This window comes from Carassius auratus, chromosome 14 (genome assembly GCF_003368295.1).
Source record: "Carassius auratus strain Wakin chromosome 14, ASM336829v1, whole genome shotgun sequence".
Lineage (NCBI taxonomy): Eukaryota > Metazoa > Chordata > Actinopteri > Cypriniformes > Cyprinidae > Carassius > Carassius auratus.
Genome location: NC_039256.1, coordinates 28503035 through 28525437, shown reverse-complemented (window position 1 = coordinate 28525437; position 22403 = coordinate 28503035). Strand labels below are relative to the sequence as shown.

Sequence of the window (22403 nt, the reverse complement as noted above, 5' to 3'; positions counted from 1 at the left end):
AATTGTGGAACTAGCGATGCACTGATTAATTGTTTGATGCCTTTAATAGCATGAACCAAAATAAAGTGCACTCTGTTTATTCGGATACATGATTCTGACAAAACTATGCCACTCTTAGCAACGCTTGTGAAAAACTCCTGTTAGCATTCACTGAATACCCAGCATGCCAGGTGTGCTAGATAAGTTAGTTTCTATTTTGTAACTTTGCTAAAATAACTTTTGGTGCACTTATAAACGATGCACATTCAAGCACCTTAAGTTTACACTTAGTGTAGTACTGATTGACCGGTGGGACTCAGTCTGCACAGTGCTATACATTTACACTTTGTCAGATTAAGTTAAATGTAAGTAAAGTAGTTCTGATCCTACCAGTCAGTTTTCTGACAAAAAAATAAAAATAAAATAAATAATAGTAATAATTTTACTGATCTAGGACTGCAAAACAACACTTTCTGAAAAGTAATTTACAAAAAATGTTTTGACTACATAAAACATAATTAGTTTAGAAACAAGGTCATACAGTATTAATCATTATTGACAGTACCATTCGCATGTCTAGTATTGTTATCTTAGCTGAAGATCTCCCAGCTTTAAATATGACATTTAGTCATGTTAACATATGGCTGTATCCAGCTGTACACAGCAGTTGTGTCCATGCATCACTGTCTCAGGATACATAGATTACAGACGAATGCCGCTGCCAGCACTCAACCTTTCACCTCTTCAGCCATAGTACAAGTCAAGCATGCTAACAGACAACATGCTACTATGTACTATGTCAATACAGTCAAGGTTGGGCTCTACATGTCCCCCATAAAGTGAAAATATTGTCAACAAGTATGTTAACAGCCAGCTAGTCAATCATCACATATAAATTCTGTTTCTTTAATGCAAAGCAGGCAGACTTTAGTACCATTAGGACATGTTTTATTACTGGGTTCCTAAGGGATGTCAGGATGTTCTGTGCTATACGTTTATTGTTATAATATTGGTTTATACAGAAAAAGACAGCTTAATAAAAATTAGAAATGGATGTTTCTGATGAATTCTGTACATACTTTGAATGGATTAGTTCAGGGCAGGTTCAGTGGACCAAGCCCTCAGTGTCGTTGTAGTTTTGTTATTCAGCTTTGCCAAAACTTTCTCTGCCTCAGAATAACTCTTTCCCAGAAAAGATGCCAGTGTTTTCACGTTGCTTTTGCACACTGCAGCATCCCAATCATCCACTGCTGTAAATATACACACTGTATAAATAGAGGATCCTAGGATAATTTACCCCACTGGATCCAGCTGAGGGTCCTCTTGCACTGCTGTCACGTCAGCATTCTTGCGATACCTTTCCTTCATCTCTCCTCCCTTTCTCCCAATCACACACCCGAATTCTGAGTATTGGTCACCATACTTGGCTGAATGTCATGTCACTTTCACTTTTTTTTTCACTTTCAAATGATTTCAGTTATTTCAGGGTGTGATAAATCGATTCGGTTTAAACTAAGCCTGGTGCGAATGGTCTGATAGTGCTGTTCATTTGAGTAAGTGTGAATGCTGCCATCTGAACCCTGGTGGGTACTAAACAAGCAGACCTTATGATTGTACCATTCGCAGAACCATGATTTTAGCAGTAAAATAGTCTAGCAGCTTAAAAGCTTCATTAATTTTTTTACTAGCATGGAAATAACTGCACTGTTTTTGAAGCAGATAAACTTAAAGTTTTGCTATTGTCTCTCTCTGCATTAATAACTGTATTAATCTATCAGCTTAGATGAGTTGATATGTACCTATCCCATCTTAGTGTGTGCACTTAATCACTGTAGCGTGCGGCGTCACTATGTTAGTGTTTAGCTTAGCACCATGAATTAATTAGGATCCAAACAGGGATGAATTTTGAAGCCACCAAACACTTCCATGTTTTCCCTATTTAAAGATGGTTACAGGAGTAGTTACAAAAGTAAGTATGGTGACCAAATAAAACGTGGCGTTTTTCTAAGCGGATAAAAAATTGTAACTATAATGTATGGCGGAAGAGAACTTCACAGCACTTCGACCATGGCGCAGTAATATCATCACTCCTGAAAACTTTTGCGTTTTCCTTTAATAGAATTCTTGACTTCCGTTTTTTTCTTCTTCTTCTTCTTTATTTATTTATTTTTACTGTGAAGGTCTCTGATGCTAGGCATTATCCACAAGGCAGCATAGATGCCCTCACTATACACCACTTACTATTTCCTCACATTCCTCTTCCTCTTGTTTTTATAAACATGTCAGTTCAGGGACTTCTGATGTTCAGGTGTTTGATTTTCGGAAGTAACAACTAATTCCTATCTTTTATCAGACAGCACAGATGGTTAAGGTATTTCAGTGAGCACTTAGAAGTTCACAAAAGGAGGCAATCTAAAGAAAATTGTACATAATTAAGAAATTCAAATGAATAACACTTTGTCAGAGACTTAACACATTTTAGATTAGTAAAAAAAAACACAATATATATATATATATATATATATATATATATATATATATATATATATATATATATATATATATATATATATATATATATATATATATATATAGTGGCAGCTCATAAATGCAGTCTAAACTTCTTTAAACCAGAAATAAAACTTTTATTGCAGGCTTGTTATGGATTCATCTAGTCTGGCATCTGCTTGGTTACATAAAGCAATTTCTAATACAGTTCTCAGTAAACTTGCTTTATTACAGACAGAACATGCACCTGACAAATTGATTTTGCAACTGTAGTTGCAGTAGTAATCAGTGTTAGATGGGCAGAAAAAACATGAACTTTTAATATTAGAAACTACAATTTGATATAGAAGTCTTCAACTAAAAGTATGTTTATTTAAAAACCAAGTCTGTTATTCCAGAAAGAGATTTATGTAAACTACAAGTAATAATAAATGATATTTATAATCAAGTTCAATTTTTATTGTTTTACTTGACAAAACTGATATAAGAAGGTAGAAGCACCTGATTATAAACCCATGTTGCACCCAACAATACAATAGACCGATATCTTTCGTCTGTGAAAATTAAAGTTTAAGAAAATAGATTAAAACAAATGAATAAAACTTTAACCCAAAACATAATGTCCAATGGACATTTTCAACAGTGAAAGCATTACACAGAGATTAAAAGAAATACAAAAATATAAAATTTAGAAATCAAAAACGTAAAGTGATGAAAGTTGTATTATGCCAATGTCTAAGTTTTACAGTTAACAGTTATAGGCATTATAACATAAATATACATACAACAGAGGAACTGTGAGCTCTATAGCACTATAGATTTCCGTATACGTAACTTTACACATCTATTTTAATTAAAAATGTATTCAATGTACAACGTACAAATATCCTTTTTGCTATAAATGTCAACACTCATAATACACTTTAGATCTTTATATATTTTATATATTGATAAATATGCTCTATCGATCCGACTTTCAAGCATCCTTTAGCTTGGAAAATAAACAGGAATATCAGGGTCCAATAACACGGAAAAAGAGTACACATTGTTCATTTACATACAATCACCAACAATACAACGCTGGTTGAAAATGTACAAATTATTCTTTTTAAGATTAGATTAGATTTTCATAAATTAGTATTAAAACATAATAGGTAATATTATTCTAAATGTAAAAGTACAAACTCCATTAAGTTTCTCCGTTAAGTTTATGTACAGTATATTTCATTTAACCCTTAAACAACACAAACCAATTAAAAATTTTAGTTTTTACAAAAAAAAAAAAAAAAAAAAAAAAAAAACAGTTCAGTTCAGTTCAGCTTTTGCTTCCAGTTTAAAAAAATCCATCAGTCTTGTTCAGAGAGCTGTAAAACAGAGAGTTGATATTGTTTTTAATAGCAATTATATATTATTACAATTATATTTATATATATATATATATATATATATATATATATATATATATATATATATATATATAACAATTATACACATGTATATATATTAGGGCTGCACAATTAATCAAATTTCTAATCGCAATTACAATTATGGATGCCACAATTATGTAATCGTTCAAAGCGGCAATTAATCGTTCAAAGTCCACTTATGTTGTTCTGCATGCTTACGAAATGTTGTATATTTCACATCTGAGGCTTAATACTATAGAAAAGAACTGAAGGATTTCAGTTAGAGGGTTTACAACTTGTTTATTTTCATATAAAAATAAAAAAAAGTGAAGTGACATTCAGCCAAGTATGGTGACCCATACTCAGAATTTGTGCTCTGCATTTAACCCATCCGAAATGCACACACACAGAGCAGTGAACACACACACACACTGTGAGCACACACCCGGAGCAGTGGGCAGCCATTTATGCTGCGGCGCCCGGGGAGCAGTTGGGGGTTCGATGCCTTGCTCAAGGGCACCTAAGTCGTGGTATTGAAGGTGGAGAGAGAGCTGTTCGTGCACTCCCCCCACCCACAATTCCGTCCGGCCCGAGACTAGAACTCACAACCCTTCGATTGGGAGTCCAACCCTCTAACCATTAGGCCACGACTTCCCCCTTCGGGGGATGCAGCATGCAGTTGCAACAAACAATGTTAAACATCACTCAATATAAATTGTGATAATAGCAATATAATAATATTATAATAATTTTGTCAATTGTGCAGGCTATATATATATATATATATATATATATATATATATATATATATATATATATATATATATATATATATATATATATATATATATATAAATTATTATAATGAATTATTATAATGAAATATAATATGTTCACATTTATTTAATACATCAACATACATCATGGGACATTTATCTTGCTAATAAAAGAAAATAGGCTCCAAAATGATCATATTTACTTTACTTTTTGCCCATGAGCTGTAAAGCCTGCTCATAACCTCCTATATGCATTTAGCCTTTGACATAACACCTCAAGCTAAAACATCAGAAGAAGAGCACTTGATGTGATTTGTGAAAAAGCCTGGCATACTGATATACAGTAAATGCATGCTGCTGATATATAATATATTTGGATTATTTCATTTTTATTTATTTCGTTTACAGACATGCTCACATTCATGGAAAACTAATAAGCTTCATGTTTTGTGTAACCTGTAGGCTTGTTCACACAATGGCTTGCAATGACATCTGTATTGAAATTTGTGAACGTCCACTCATTTATCAACAGAAAAGCTGCTTGTTATCCACTTTAACACAACTGCTTTCTTTATAGGCTTGCTCAAAGGCATGAGTGGACTACACATCAGAACAGATTCATTAGGCTTAGCTGGGGTACATAGTAAATTGATCGTGAGATAACAATCTCCCAACCCCCCATTTCATAGAGAGAAGAAAGCAGCTAACTGGAAGACAAGACATTCCTTTAAAGATGTATCAAGACAAAACCAATGGACTAATCCAAGAGCTACAACCTTTTAAACTGAAGTGGAATCTCTGTTAGGGCAGGTTTGTAGAGACAGTTTAAATTTATTTCTCAGTACCTTTTTGTCCCTTTCTATTCTAGATAACCAACTAAACTTGAAGTGCAACAGGTAGGGTGTAAAGCAGTTGTTGCAGTCTCCTAATTGAGATAGACATATATAATTTGTAATTCATCTCTTCTGACAGGACAACAAGATCAACCACTTGTGAACATCAATCGAACACTTTTTCTCCAGTCACAAATATATCTTGTAACATGAATAATCATGAATTACTACTATTTCTCATAATTGGCGCTCACAATGTAACTTTGCATGTCACAGTGTGATTTAATATCATAAAGTCGCAACTTCGGTCTCATGCAATTGCCATTTTATTTCATTTTATTGAAACTTTATTTTTACTTTGAGTCATTGAGTTTGTTCTATTCTCAGTTAATACTGACAGCTGAACATAAATAACTAAGGAAGCTTCTGCAATTTACTGAATAAAAGGATATTTTAATAAATTATAAATAATAATAATAATTATTATGTGACATAAAACTGTACTTCCAGCCACCTCTGTGCATCATGCCAAAGCTGCCTTGTGAAAACTTTCCTTTTACCAGCAGTTAAAAGAGTCTATGTTGTTAGAAAGATGTCCTGTCAATCCCACACTAAGGAATGTGGCAGATGTTTACAAATGTACAATTTATGACCATTTTGCTTATAAAGAAAAACAGTTTATTGTGCTTAGATGACCGCATATGTTGTCAGTTATGCTCACTGTGTCCCATGATTCCTGTTTAAAGGGAAAATTTCAAAATAAAACTTACATTGTTTTAGTGAATCATACCTTTAAGTGTATTAATGTCACCTCTGTGCAACAAACTGTATATATATATATATATATATATATATATATATATATATATATATATATATATATACATAGATGATGTATATATTTAATTGTTTAATAGTGATTATTTAACTTTAGGAATATTAAGAGTCCACATATGGAACTCAGATCCCATGAAATATTCCCTTCTGTGCACTTCTGACCAGACTTTAATGGTGGTCAAACTTGTCTTTGTTGTTCAGAGCAGCTGGTGAGTGTTTATTGCGTTTTAAACAATTGCAGTCTTGTGTTAGAAAATATATCTTTCCTACCTTGTAAACCTTGCCACAAAACTAGTAATAGCAACATAAACACACACACACACACACACACACACGCACGCACGCACGCACGCACACACACACACACACACACACACACACACACACACACACACACACCCATATATATACTGTATAGTGCATATATACTGTATATCAAATGAAATACAAGAATGAAAGAAAACCTATAAAGTTATACACAGAAGTTCCAAGATACTCACAGGATGTTTTGAAATATCTATGTATGTTTGCCATGAACTAATTAGCACCCCACTTAAATGACTTCACTGCTTGTGAAGTCACCCAAGCAAATTTATTCTCACTGAAAGCGACCATCATTAGAAGTGTGAGTAGCACAGGATGGATAAAAAAAGCCTAAGTGAAATGACAGCTTGAGAAGGACAAAATATAGATGAACTTTGAGTCTGACAGCCACTGTGTGACAACAGCACAGTAAGTATCCAGTAAGAGAGAACGTTATGCTTTTTTTTTTCTTTTTGGCTTACATTTTTGTTAGGATTACAAACTGCCATCAACTAAATTAAAAAGATTAAAACAATGTCAGTGTAACTGATTAAAAAAATACATAAATACAGGTTGCATGGTCTTTGAACAGGTGGGCGTATGGGTATGGTCTCAACATAAAAAACCCTTTCATGATTTCTCACTGAGGGTGAATCAGAGAAGCTTAAGAAATATGAGAGGGAATAAAGTAGCTAAATATATAAACACACATTTCCAACAACCTAAACCCAAATTCCCCAAGTCTTATTGCTAAATGGCCTTTAATGTTCATCTCTGTAATGTTTATGATACCTGTTATTGAGTGTCTTTAATACAAGATACATCAGTTTCAACAGAAACAGATTTTGCACACCTTTAAAATAATAGGTTGCCCAAAAAATTTCTGTTACCATTTACTGTTTTACCATTCATCATCCTCGATGTTCCAACTTATGTATTCTGAAGGACACAAAAAAAGATTTTAAAAAATTAGCATCAAACCTCATTGGTTATTGTGTGTCATATGATTTGGCATCATGGCACAAGAACCAATGGGTGATGATATTGATGGGTCACCATTTGTTGGACCCAAATGATTTTTATTGTATGGATAAAAACATTCTTGAAATATCTTTCTTCTGCAGAAAACAGAAAATTGACACAAGGGTGTGCAAATTGGGTTAAAATATCCCTGATAAACTTAGTCTGAACATTGTTTGCAACATTCTCTTTGCAACACTGCCTTTTAATGACTGCCCAAATATGTTTTTTCACTTGCCACCAAATACAGTCATCAGTGTTTGTGTACATGTAAAAATTGACAAATATGTGATTAATCCTATAAATAAAACCGTAATGTATCAATGGAACCATGGAAACAAAGTACTTACAATTAACACCAACAAAGAGAACGTCCCTAGTTTACGAATGTGACCCTAGTTCCTCGAGGGAACGAGACGCTGCGTTGAGCGCTTTTGGGGAACGCCTCTGGCAAGAACAACTCTGAATATCATGTGCAATCAGTCCAGTGGAAGAGCCTGACGTCACGGGCGGGGTGACGTAGCGACCAGGAAGCTATAAAGGCACCTGCCACACAGCTGACTTCAGCTTCGGGTAGGGAAGCAAGCGCCGGCAGGGGTGCAGGGAGTATGGCTCTGCGACGCAGCGTCTCGTTCCCACGAGGAACTAGGGTTACATTCGTAACCTAGGGACATTCCTCTTCGGGAACTTGAGCTGCGTTGAGCGCTTTTGGGGAACGATGTGCCAACGCTGCCAGACTACCAAACCCCTGCCTAGTGTGTATCCGAAGAGCACAGCTAAGGCGAGAGGACAGAAGAGCCAGGAGTGGCTTGCATATCGAGATTGTGAAATCTGGCAAATGTAGAGGGCGTGGACCACCCCACAGCGTTTCAGATGTCCAAGAGGGACACACCTGCTAGAAAGGCCTAGAGGCAGCCATAGCCCGAGTAGAGTGAGCCTTGGCTTCCAAAGGGGAATAACAATAATAAATATTTCAATGCTTGATGCACAGCTAGCATCTTTAGACAACTGGTATGCCATGTCAGATGGCGACCGCTCCACAGACCGCGGGCAGGGTGGCCACTCATGACTGCACCCCAACCGGTGAGGGATGCGTCCGTCGCTAGCATTACACGGCGACCAAGAGCTCCCAACACCGGGTCCTGATTCAAGAACCAAGGTTTCTTTCACATATCTAAGGCACGAAGGCATCGCTGCGTGACCTTGATAGTTTGTAATGGATTCCCCCTCGGGGAAAATCTCTTGGTCTTGATCCACCACTGTAGGGGTCTTATGTGCAGGAGGACAAAAGGTATCCCGTTGGACACAGCTGCCATAAGCCCTAACAGTCTCTGAAACTGCTTGACAGTGAGTGGCTGGCCTTCTCTGACTCTCTTGACTGAGGTAAGGATTGACTCGATCCGAGCAAGAGACAAATGTGCCTGCACTGTGGTCGAATCCCACACTACGCCTAGATAGGTGGTTCTCTGAACTGGAGAAAGTACACTCTTCTGGGTGTTCAGTCTCAGACCCGGCTCCCCCATATGTGCGAGAATGACATCTCGATGTCGAACCACCATTTGCTCTAATTGAGCTTAAATAGTCGATATAGTACAGAGTGCGTATGCCCTGCATACGGAGGGATACCAGAGCCACATCTACACATTTCGTGAATGTGCACCATGTTGAGAGTGCAAGGCCGAAGGGAAGTACTCGATATTGGTAGGCTTTACCCCCGAAAGCGAACCTCAGAGACTTCCTGTATATTTGGAAGTATGCGTCTTTGAGATCTATTGCGACAAACCAGTCCTCGGATCTGATTTGAGCTACAACCTGTTTGACAGTGAGCATTTTGAACTTCAGTGACATAACTGAGAGGTTTAGATGACGTAAGTCTAAGATCGGACGCAACCCCCCATCCTTCTTTGGAACTATGGCTGTACCGGCTGTAAAACCCGGACTCCCTGTCTAGATTAGGGACCACCTCGATGGCCGCCTTCCTTAATAGGGTATTCACTTCTTGTTCCATCACCAGAGCCTGCTGGGGGCTGACAACTGTCAGTGTAACCCCATTGAATGTCGGCGGTGGATGGCCGAACTGAATGCGATAGCCTCTTTCTACCGTGTACAAGACCCATTGAGATACATTTGATGTACTAAGGGAATCAGTCTCTCGAGACTGACCTCTGGTGTGAGAGGCCCCCGAAGGGGCAGCGAGCGTCTCAGCTCCGTTACGCTCACGGGCGGAAATAACTGAGAGCAGTGCTCACTGGAAACTGGCAGGGTTGGCAGACGCACCTCCCGAGGGCACTGAGGTGAGAGGGGCACCGTATAATGAGGCGGACACTGCTCTACCCCAGTAGGGGGCGCCCTCTGTAGTCGTGACTGAAATGCGTCATGACTTCTTGGCCGTGGACCTCCCAGCCTGACATCGGATTCGGATTAGGCTGAGAAGTCGCTGGCCTAGAGCGTTGCTTCAGCCTCTGGTCCTGAAGCGGGGAACACGGGCGGCAACGCTCTGTTTGTACATGGAGGGGGCTGCTCCCGCCCAGCAGTCCCTCCAGTACATCTAACTTCACATGCTCAATAACTGTCATTATATTCCTCAGAATTTAATGCAATCAAACAATCAGACAAGTAAACACGGTGTGGATTGTGATACAATTCACATTGAAGTGATATATTGAACTTCTTGAAGTTAGAAAACGGTCATTAGATTCCTCAGAATCTAATGAAATTCAGCAATCAGACAAGTAAACACAGTCTAGATTGAGATAAAGTACACATTGAAGTGCTGACTTCTCAAAGTCATTATTTTCCTCAGAATTTTAAACAAAATAAAACAATCAGACAAGTAAACATGGTCTGGATTGTGATACAATACACACTGAAGTGATATATTAACTTCTCAGTTATTACATTTCTTAAAATTTTATGAAATCAAAACAATCAGACAAGTAAACACGGTCTAGATTGTGACAAAGTAAACATTGAAGTGATAGAACTAACTCCTCCTTATTAAATGGAGTTTAAACAACCAGACAAGTGGTCGGGTATGTAAAGTTCACATGAAAACTGAAAATTATGTAATACAGGCATTGCCTTGACAGCGCGCGAATAATTAGTCACACAAACAATATTAATCCCCTCGGAGATTAAATAGCTGCTCATATAATGTTAGGCATAACACTGTTTATTGAATATGCCTATGCAACTGTAATATGAAATCTCCATACTCATCGGGAAGAAGGAGGCGGAAACCGGCGCACAATCAAAATGAAACTTTAATAACAAAAATAAACACAAAACAGCGCACCAGCCCCTCACGGACGACTGGTGCGCACAAAATAAAAAGCAAACATAATATAATGTCCCAGGCCTGGTCCTCTCTCGTCCTTCACTATAGTCGCTCCAACTTTATATCCTTCCATCTCCTACGTGGGACTCAAGCCTGGCGGTGGGGAGCAGGTGTAGCTCATCTCCAATCACTACACCTGGCCTCACTCCTCGTTCCCACGCCTCTCGGCCTCGCCCCACTCGCCACATACCCCCTCGCAGGCCGGGGGGGGTACTCCCGAGACTGCGCTCTACCCAGCCACCCCCCCCCCCCTTTCTCCGGGGGGGACCGCTCACGGGGACCCGGGGACCTTGGGGTAGGACAGACGAGGCGAGAGAAAAGGAGATGGAAGGAGGAGCGACAGAGACGAGAGAGGGGAGAGAAAAAAAAAAAAAATCCGGTTCCCAGACGCACTGCTGCTCGGCCCTCAACCAGCTGGAAGATCTCCTCCGCGGTGCCTGGCGGTGGCACTGGACGGCCTTCGGCGGACAGCACGACACTCCTCCGCCGCCCGGTGGACAGCGACGGCTCCTCCGGTTTTGGGCAGCCGGCAGGAGTCCCCCGTTCCCTGCTCCTCCCCGTTTCAGGGGATGGCAGCAGGCTCCGGCCCCCTGGCGAACCGCGCCGACTCCTCCGCTCCCTCACGGACGGCAACCGCCCCTCCAAATCACGGGCGGCCGGCAAGGAGCTCGCCCGTCCCCGGCAACTCGCTCCAGCCCACCGCCTCGAGCGTCCATGACGGCACACTTCATCGCCAGCTCGATGGCACCGCAGATTCACCACAGCGGTGAGGGATCTTCAGCAGCGCGTCCCTCCTTCTCCCGGGCTTCGGCACCACTGTAATAATGAAATCTCCATACTCATCAGGAAGAAAGAGGCGGGAACCGGCGCACAATCAAAATTAAACTTTAATAACAAAAATAAACACAAAACAGCGCACCAGCCCCTCACGGACGACTGGTGCGCACAAAATAAAAAGCAAACATAAAATAATGTCCCAGGCCTGGTCCTTTCTCGTCCTTCACTATAGTCGCTCCAGTTTTATATCCTTCCATCTCCTATGTGGGACTCGAGACCGGTGGTGGGGCACAGGTGTAGCTCATCTCCAATCACTACACCTGGCCTCACTCCTTGTTCCCACGCCTCTCGGCCCCGCCCCACTCGCCACAGCAACTTTATGTTTGTGCAACTAAAAGCTCGCCGACGCCCTCCGTATCAATCTCCTTGGAGAAAGAAAGGCGGAGCGTCAAGCCCGGTGCTCGGGGGGGAAGAACCGAAGAGAGCCTCTCCCTCGAGAGCCAACTCAGCATGCTTCGATCCCAGGCAAACCACGCATAGACTCTTTGTATCCCCACCCATGATGTACGTGGGCAGGGAGGAACAAACAATCCATAGCGCGATCTGGAATCGCGCTTCAAATGTCGTGTCTTTGCTTTGCTCTTAGGCATTATGTTGTTTATTGGGACAGACAACAATAAATAAGACTCACAAGACAGACTTTAGACATGCACACGCAGCTGTGTGGCAGGGGCCTTCATAGCTTCCTGGTCGTTACATCACCCCGCCCGTAACGTCATGCTCTTCCATTGGACTGATTGCACACGATATTCAGAGTTGTTCTTGCTAGAGGCGTTCCCCAAAAGCGATCGACGCAGCTCGAGTTCCCGAAGAGGAACCAAACTCTATACCAGTGACCTTTTATGCATCTTAACACAATTACCTCACCAGCTCTTTCTGGTATGGTGAAATGTTTCCATTTATGTTGCAATGGCTGAGTAAAGGTTGCCTACAACTTTACAATCAGAAAAATACACAAAAGATTGCTGGTTTTACAAATTCGTACGAATAAGCCACCTCGTAAAATACATACGAATGGGTCATGAGATAGCATTGAGCGAGACCAACCACTGTTTATTGTATAAAATATTGCTGACTAATTAGTTTTGGTTTCTTTCTTTTGAGTAGACTAAGCACCATAAAAATTTCTTACGCATTTATGAGAGCCCTATCCAAACCTGGAAACAGGTCCTACAATGACCGGAGAGCACATGAAAGCTTACCCTTATTGGAAAATAATACCCTATATAATGTTCCCTGGGGCTCTAGCTAATTATACTGCTTTATGAGCAGTCATGGTCATTAGTTGTTTTCTATGGGGGTGGAATGACCTCTTTCAAGTTCATGTCTTCAACCTGTTCATTAGATCCAAACCAGCTGGAATGAATGAGAGGTTTTCTCTCTGTGTCCTCCCTTTGGTTCTTTAACTGTTTATTTGTTTGTTTGTTTTTCAATGACTGGACTATTTTCTCTTGATTACAGTTTGTCTGCATGTAGCCTTACTGTATAAATATTATATGTATAAATATATGTATAAAAAATGTTTATTCCATACTTTAATAAATGTTGTACTTTTTTTTACTTTATATTTATCAAAGAATGAAAGAAAAAAAAAATATCAAGCTTTGACAAAAATATTAATCTTCATTATTTGTTTCAATATCAAAATAATTCACTAATATTATTGTTTTTTACTGTATCAAATAAATTGCAGCCTCGGTGAAAAAAATAAAATAAAATAATAATAATAAAAACACCTTACAAACACCAAATTTTAGACCAGTAGTGTGTACATACAGTAAATGTTTTTTTCTTTCATATATATGGAAATAATTCCATAAAGAGAAAAAGTATGCTATATGAAGCAGGGTATCTGTATTCAAATCTGTAATAATAACCTATACAAGTGGGTACATAAGGTTTGAGACCACTAAGTAAATTGGTCCTATTTTTATTACCAATTGTACTAAAATTGGGTGAAAGTACATTTTTAGATTGTCTCAGTATTTAGCCTATGATATTTATTCTGTTTATTTCTTTTTATTTTTGCTGACAGTGTTAAATTTCTGAAAGCAGACTATATACATGTGGTTTGACTACTGTAATAGAAAGCACTATGGAGCATTCCATTGTCTATACTGTGGGGCATCATGTACCGAAATGCTGATGAAGGTCTCTCATCAGCTGTTAACAGAGAAACACATTTCTCTTGGAGTTGCAAACAGAAATAAAGTCTTAACCTGCTGGGGCACACATGTGCAGAAAACACCCTGACAGAGAGAATTTAAAACTGGTATCTCTCTCAAGTGGCTGATGACATGAGACCCAGAGCGGCATCTGTGGAAATGAGATGGAATGCCCTCTACCACATATCCACATGATTAAAAAAAGTGAAATTAGATTGGACTGATCAATATGAATCGTGATATAAATGTGTGATTTATGCCCTTCTGCTCTTTTAGTTACAGCAATCATCAAAGTAAGTTTTTTTTTCCTCCCCCAGAAGCATTTCTTTTGCTTGAGTACATCTCTAATGGAACACAGCACTGTGTATATGTATCTGCATGGACCGCTGGAAAACACTTACCATTGTAAAATGTTGGGAAGAGGCTGATTTATTTTAGAGGTAAAGTATCAATAGAGATTTCAGTGAATTCATGCCCATTGCCGTTGACTGAAACAAAAGGAAGGAGTGGTGAACAGAGAGAGATAGTATTAGTATAACCTCAATATTAATCTCAGTGCTTACAACTAGATTCACACGAGATGTCTGCATCAACATTTGACGGATGGTGTGTCTGAAGCTTGGCATGGGGGCAATCATCAAAGTTACAATAGCCAATTACATTGGACCACAATTGGCTAGCACCTGAGCTTGGGTATTTGCATAAGGTGATTTGATTGGCTGATGTCTCCCTTTAAGCTTGAAAAGTTTAGTCATTTTCAACTTATACTGTGAGCAACGCCAGTGACGCAAAGCCAACTGACCTACAATTCAGTTCGCCAATGCATGATGTCACCCATTCAAAGTAAAGGAGAAGCATTAACGCAGATGCCCCATGTGAATGTACCGTTAGTATATTAAAGTACTACTGTGTTTAATAATATGTTATGATTATGGTCTCTTATGGTCTACAAACCATAAAAAGTCTAACTGACATTAGAAATGTTGTCTCTAACCTTCAGCTCCTGTATTGTTGCTGTTGTTTTCATTTAGGACATCATCTAGGGATTCCATTGAGGTTTTGGTGGAGGTCGTCAGTTCTCCATCAGTCAGATCCACTATGGCCAGCCCATCCGTTTTATCCTTTGTGTTCACTGTGGCCTGAGTGCTGGATAAATTCTGTGGGTTTTCTTGTTTAACATCAGCTGATTCTGTAGGGAATACAGTATTTGTTTTTGCCTGTGGTTATTATAATGGTTCTCAATATCTAAAAGTATGATGTTACTCAAAGAAATAGAATGTAGTAACAATCATAGTACATCATATTTACATTATGTAAAATACTTTTTATTTATTTTTTTGCACAAGCTCACAAAATATTCCATCATTGTAAAGAATTAAGTCACATTCAAAATAAGTTCCTGTTTCTATTCACACCAAAATATAAATTGTGCCAGCAGAATCCAGTTGAACACCAGCTCGCTGAAAAGCCTTCTTTCTACCTTTTTAATGGGTAAATGCAAGTTTACAAAAAAAAAAAAAAAAAAATTGCCTCAAGATTTGTACTAGCCCTATGGGAAAGCTAGCTTGATTAAAGCTAAAGTGACAAAATGTAGTGACACATCGATAGCAAAGGTAAATTACTTCCTGGGATAAATATTAAAAACATGCAGATTTAAGTATGTAAAAGCTGATAGAGCACTGAAAATATTGTTTCTGAATAATTTGTTCATAACATCAAAAATATCGGCTTTTTTATGTTGGATATTTTGTATGGGATATTGTCTGCTGGTATGAAAAGTTCAATGTAAATCATAATAATAAATATCATTTTTGACAGTGTTTGATATTTTTAATTTTTAAATTAAATACATTAAATATACATATACATATGTGTATATACATTACATGCTTGGAATTACATTTTACACAAGGTGGTATTAAAAAGGTCTTAAAAGGTGTTAAGTTGAACTTGTTCATATCTGTAGACACTTTTCCCAACTGTTACTCTTACTACTCTAAAAACACAACTGCACACAAAACACCTGGGTGTCTGGCCGCAGTGGTCTCAAACCTGAAGATATCTTGTGGTTTTTATCATCTTCTGTGCAGTAAATCTTAAAAAAAAAAAAAAATAGCAGTGGGAGAAACCGAATGAACAGGTGTAGAAGTAGGGTTGTGACTGGAAAGTCAGCACTTACAGGATAAAGTGGCATCGTTAAACCATTATTGACTATATCATTGCTCACATTTTGAGTAAATCATTGTTACTTACACTCTCCAACCATGTGGTTGATTTAGACCTGGAGGCAGTTGCAGTAATAAAGCCACTAAAGCCAGGAAATGGGTTGAGACCCATTATTTTCTTAAAACTGGAGCTTGTCAATGACAGATTTTGGTGGGTAAAAGAACCATCCTGTGATTATAGGGAGCTTGAAAACAAACTGGGACCATCTGTCCTGGAGTACCCCCAACACTGCACGTTTTCTTTGTCTAACCCATGTGATAATGAGCTGATGTGTTGAATCAGATGTGTTTAATTAGGGAGACAAAGAAAACGTGCAGTGTTGGGGGTACTCCAGGACAGGTTTGGGAACCACTGTGCTAGGGCATTGCACCTCTTGCTGTAGGCAGACAACTCCACTACACACTTTTAGTCATGTTTGTTACTTTTACTTTGTCATCTTGCCTATCATTTTATAAGGTATTCACGGCCTAATCCATAAACACAAGCACGTTTGATGCTGTACTTGGCAATATCAAATTAATGTTTTTGTTGATAAATTTTTCAAAAAATCCCAGTGTCTCGGTTCAGTTTGAGCCCCTTTAAGTGATCTGTGATTGAGTAAGTAATCTTTTTTTTTGTACTGCTGAAAAATGACAGTGTCGTAATTAAGGGAACTTCTAAAGTTCCTCAAAGTGGTAGACTGTATAGGACAATAGGGTAATATCCTGTTGCAAAAGAGTGAAACACATACTGTAAGCTGTCATTATTTCCAGTCACCTTCACTCTTCAGTTCTCAATAGTGCTGGGGTTCTTGATATCCCAGATAAATGAAAAGCTCTATAAGCCCCCATCCCATCAATGTTCTCTTATAAAAATTGATAAAAATTAATTTAATTTAACAACTACCCTTATTCACTTTTGTACTGTTGGGCGCAGCTCTCTTGCTCTCTCTCTCTCTCTCTCTCTCTCTCTCTCTCTCTCTCTCTCTCCTCTCTCTGTCACACACACACACACACACACACACACCCACACACCGACAGTTGTTTCATCTGGTTGGTTCTTATTCTCCTTAGTTCTTTATATAGGTCTTCACACATTTATGAAAAAATCATTTCTCAAGATTAAATGATTGCCATAGAGTATCTGACAGAAATCAGCTGCTTGTGGCATACCTTTTCCTCCCTCAGGTTTTTCAGCTTCCTTCACAGGCGCAGGGTCTTGAAGCGGCACGGTGGACTCGACAGGAGTGAATGTTTGAATATCTTTGGGAACAGTTTAGAACACAGGGTCAGTGTAAATAGAGAAATCCCGGTTGCACTTTATTTTACAGTACGTGTGTACTAACATGTACTTATAGTGTACTTACGGTTTATTTATCTAAGAAAGTTCTGGTAACACAAGGTAACTACATGGGGTAGGGTTAGGTTTAGGGGTAGGTTTAGGGTTAGTACCTAGTTATTACATAGTTATTGTAATTACTATAATAAGTACATAGTATGTACATGAGGAACAGGACTGTAAAATAAAGTGCTACCGAAATCCCTGTGGTGATACAAAGTTAAGAATGGCAGGTACCTTTGACTGATGTGGTGTCTATCACATCTATATCCACTGTGCTGAGTGGGATCTGAGCATCTTGTTTGGGATGTAAGTCCACAGCGTACTTCTGCATTAAACATGATCAGTATGTAGTATGTGTGTATATATATATATATATATATATATATATATATATATATATATATATATATATATATATATATATATATATATATATATATATATATATTATAAAATATAAAATGCACAAGGACCCATATATCAAGGCTATTCATTTTATTACCGGTTGTATAAATATTCTCCACTTAGTAATAATTTAATTTAAATATCTTACCCTGGAGTTCTTTTGAAGGCAACAATAAACTACTATTCCCGAGAGGCACAAAACAACAACAATCAGGATAATTATGTAAAGTGCTGAGAGTACAAAAAAGAAAACAAACAAAAACAAGATTAAATTAAGAACATATGTGTTGTGTCTGTCTATTCAGAATAAACAAGGAAACTTAAAAATATGAAAAGACACAGACAATAAAGAAAAATAGCCACTGACCTGATCCATTGTTTGTGGCGCGAGGTTTTTTTGCTGGAGTTGCTGTAAAAAGAATACATTATGCATAGATATAAATGCATTGCACAAAGAAAATAAGTACATTTTTGGGTGAATAGCAAAATTATGATTTAATATACTGGTTTTTGTTTGTTTGTTTTTAACACAAATTGCTTTTAGTGGTTAATACAAATATTTTGGCAGAGGATGACAGTTTTAAGAGAGTGCTAGAGAACATACTTCCTTCCTGTGTGAGAATGACTCAGTATGATTCAAATTAAAGGTTAAAACAGAATTTGCACATTGCTCTTTTGTGCAAAATCACATGAGATATTTTTTATGATGAATGGCACAATCAGTGATCATAATGCTTGCATAGTATTGTCTGGCTTACTGGTTGTTCTGCTTGTTGTGCCTTTGATCATAGTTTTTGTGCTGGATTGCGGTTTGTCTGTGGTGTAATTGTTGGTCTGCGGATGTTCTGGGGGCGGAGGCGTAGGTGAATCTGTTGCCCAAAAAGGGGGAAAAAAGAACCAAAACTTTCGTTAGAAGTTCCCATTTGTGTATCATTACTGAAGAAAGCAGCATAGCACATAAACTGGCTTACAGTTTTTCTACCAATTGTACTATTTTGCTGCATAAAAAAAGTTTGGACACTTGAATGATGGCTTGATCAAGCAAAATGAAAAAGCTACCTGATTGTCCATCTGATGTAGTATTCCCATCTGCCATGTTTGACAAGGCGACAGTGGAGTTCGGAGTAGTAATGTTGTCTGGAAAGTCATTAGATGTTTTATAGAATAGGGTGGTGGTGTCAACAGCCATTGAAACTGGAGCAGTGGTGATTTCTGTGCTGCTTATCATTGATGTTGTTGTTGCCTCATTTTCAACAGCGAAGACAAATAAGGCACCTGTATTGTAGCAGATAAAGGTTTGGTCAGATCATGAGGAACCGTTATTACAATCTTAAAATTATTACATCTATCAATTTCAAGAACATCTACAGTAATGTTTGAATGGCCAATAGAAACCATAACGTACAGCAGGAAATAGGGCGATTCGTTAGTTGACTATTTAAATCTGATTTAATTCTGCTCCTTTTCTTGTTTTCAATTAGCTATTCGAGCAAACTTGAGCAGTTTCTCAAATAATCAATAAATAAATGAACAGCAGCAACAACAACAAAAAAATTTATATTTAAACATACCAATGAGGAGATGGATTGATGCGCAGCACATCTTTAGAGAGGATATAGTCTAGTCGAATGTGTGGTACTTCCTCAGGACAGCAAGTGCTCAGTCTGAAACCACATAACTTCCACTTCTATGAACAGCACAGGATGCAGCAGACAGTTACCCAAAAAAGCCACAAAAGGAACTTGTGAACTTTTGTAAAGCCCCGTGTATTGCATTTGCATTATTCAAATAATTAAAGTAAACAGGTTGTGTGTGTACAGATGTATAGATGTATAGGAACATTTGTGGTGCATTGCGGTTAAGTGACTGTATTTATAATTTACAGTCACAATAGATATTTTGCTTCTTCTTAATTTTAACAGCAGTTTTTTAGAATTTCTATAGACCTCTCAGAAAAAAAAGATACAAAACTGTCAGTGGGTTGGTAACTTTTCAAAATGTACAACTTTGTACTTTATTTGCCCCTTAAAGGTGCATATTAGTACCTCAAACATACATTACAGTACCCAAATGATAGCATTGCGATCAGAATTATTAGCCCCTGTGGTAAATGTGAGCAAAAGATGTGCATTGTTTCTACTTTTTATCTTTCATTCGTTTCATTCGTTCATTGGCCACAATTATTGGCAGCCCTAGAAATTCTTATGAAGAAAATCTCCATAAAGTATGTTCCCATTCATATTTAGATTTTTAGCACACCAGCGTGACTACAAACATGAAGTTGTCCAATCATGACTTCCTTTTTCACACGAGTATAAATATGAGGTAACCTAAATACCAAACTCGTGGTGTTATGAATCTACCTGGAAGAGGACAAGTGCCTATATCATCCTAATGCACACTGAGGAGGACAGTTTAAGTTTACTCTCCAAGGATCACAGCGGGAAAACTGCAGAAATTAAGTCTAAGGATCAGAAAGCCTTGAAATATAATGTCTGACAGCACCTACTCTGCTCACCTTCAAAACCAAACTCCAGAATATTCATTTGCCAGACACTACTGGAGCATCTAATGGAGCTGGTTTCTATGTCAGATAAAACTTTTAGCTTTTTATCTCTTGTACACAAGGATACAAATTTCCCCTTTAATGTTGTGGGCCTGTTTTTCTGCCAGAGGTCCTGGACATGTTGTTCAGATACATGGCATCATGGATTCTATCAAATACCAACAGATAAATGAAATCGCATGATGGACCATGGTTGGATCTTCCAACAGGACAGCGATCAAAAACAACAATGAAAATCAACACAAAAATGGGTCACTGAGTGCAAAATGAAGGTTCCCCCATGGCCATCCTAGTCCCTGACATTGAACCCTGTAGAAAATGAGTGGGGGTGAATTGAAGAAAAGAAGCACCAACATGGATCTGTGAATTTAAAGGATCAGGGGAGATTCTGTATGGAAGAATAGTCTTTGAATTCTCCCCCGGTGTTTTCCACTTGTCACAGTGCATCTCAAGGGCTTTGTGTGTGGCAGACCAGGCCTCTGATGACCATTGGATTGTCACTTCAGGAGAACTCAAATGCAGGAGTGCTCAAATGCAGAGCCAGGTTAATGTAGTCCTCCAGCAACTCCTCGAGGTCCCAGAATGGCATCAAGGAATTGAAGGCCTAAGCCAGGCCTCCCCAGAAGATGACCATGAGGCAGGTCTTCTCCATCGCCGAACCCATAAGCCACTCCAAAAAGTCCCTGGTGTACTTCTCATTACTCTGGTCTCCCTGATGGATGTTGAAGAATGTTTGCTGGACCCATGTTTGCAGGCTGAATTCTGTCACAGTGCGGTAAAGGAGCACTATAGAAAAACAAGGTCTGGATCCAAAGGCAAGAGAAACTTCTTAATAATCAAATAAACTGAAATGCAGACAAAAGAAACAAAACAGGTTATAAACTGAATGACAGAAAATGGGTACAAATCCAAATTCAAAGCTTCTAATTAAAATTACAGTGCAGCCAGGCAGAGTGGTGGGAGTGTGGTGCATAAATACAATCAGGAACAGCTGAGGGTGTAATAAGTGACAGGTGTAATTGTTGTTTGTTGAATGTAAGTTGATGCAAGCATGTTTGTTGCCGTGTTGTATCCCATTTATGATCCTGTTTTGGAGATCCATTTTGACCTGTTTTTGTTTCGTTTTGTCTGCCTTTCTGTTTATTACTTAATAAAACGTTTCAACTGTATGTGGACCCAGAGCCTGTTTTTCCACGGAGCTCCCTCACCGCCTCGTGACACCACTCTCATCAAGCTTTATTTATGAGAGTGTATACAGGGTAACATCACTTACATTTAACAACGTTTACTTGGGAATATTTTTAAATATGTAGCAGTTTCACAAAATGCCAAACAAAATAATGAAATGAGGAACAATGACCTTTAAAAATATCACTGAAAGACTTTATCTCTTAGGGCAGCAGGATACTAGATTCAGGTTCAGTTTCTGGTTATTTTACTTAAAGACACCTGATAATAAATCCACCATGTAAAACCACACGCAGACACAAGGTGTCACTGTAGGCATGAGAAAGCAAGACAAGTTTATTAGAATTCCCATTAGTGACACAGTTCATTCATATATATACTGTATACGTGTGTGTGTGTATATATATACACAGTACAGACCAAAAGTTTGGTCACACCTTCTCATTCAAAGAGTTTTCTTTATTTTCATGACTATGAAAATTGTAGATTCACACTGAAGGCATCAAAACTAAGACATGTGGAAATATATACATAACAAAAATGTGTGAAACAACTGAAAATATGTCATATTGTAGGTTCTTCAAAGTAGCCACCTTTTGCTTTGATTACTGCTTTGCACACTCTTGGCATTCTCTTGATGAGCTTCAAGAGGTAGTCACCTGAAATGGTCTTCCAACAGTCTTGAAGGAGTTCCCCG

General features: G+C 38.3%; 1 protein-coding gene across 2 annotated transcripts; it reads right to left on the bottom strand.

Moving 5' to 3' along the window:
- Nucleotides 1-2695: 2695 nt before the first annotated feature.
- Nucleotides 2696-19655, bottom strand: LOC113114234 (uncharacterized). 2 transcript variants are annotated; one of them, XM_026281078.1, is made up of 10 exons: nucleotides 19524-19655; nucleotides 19012-19227; nucleotides 18711-18821; nucleotides 18320-18361; nucleotides 18101-18183; nucleotides 17782-17872; nucleotides 17379-17468; nucleotides 14996-15190; nucleotides 14403-14489; nucleotides 2696-3851 (listed from the first exon to the last, which is right to left on the bottom strand). In XM_026281078.1, exons 1-9 carry the CDS (start codon nucleotides 19552-19554, stop codon nucleotides 14431-14433), a joined length of 918 nt encoding a protein of 305 aa, XP_026136863.1. In that variant the 5' UTR covers nucleotides 19555-19655; the 3' UTR covers nucleotides 2696-3851; nucleotides 14403-14430. The 2 variants fall into 2 exon arrangements, with proteins under 2 accessions (XP_026136863.1, XP_026136864.1); XM_026281079.1 differs by lacking the exon at nucleotides 2696-3851 and adding an exon at nucleotides 6725-7581.
- Between the last annotated feature and the right edge of the window lie 2748 nt (nucleotides 19656-22403).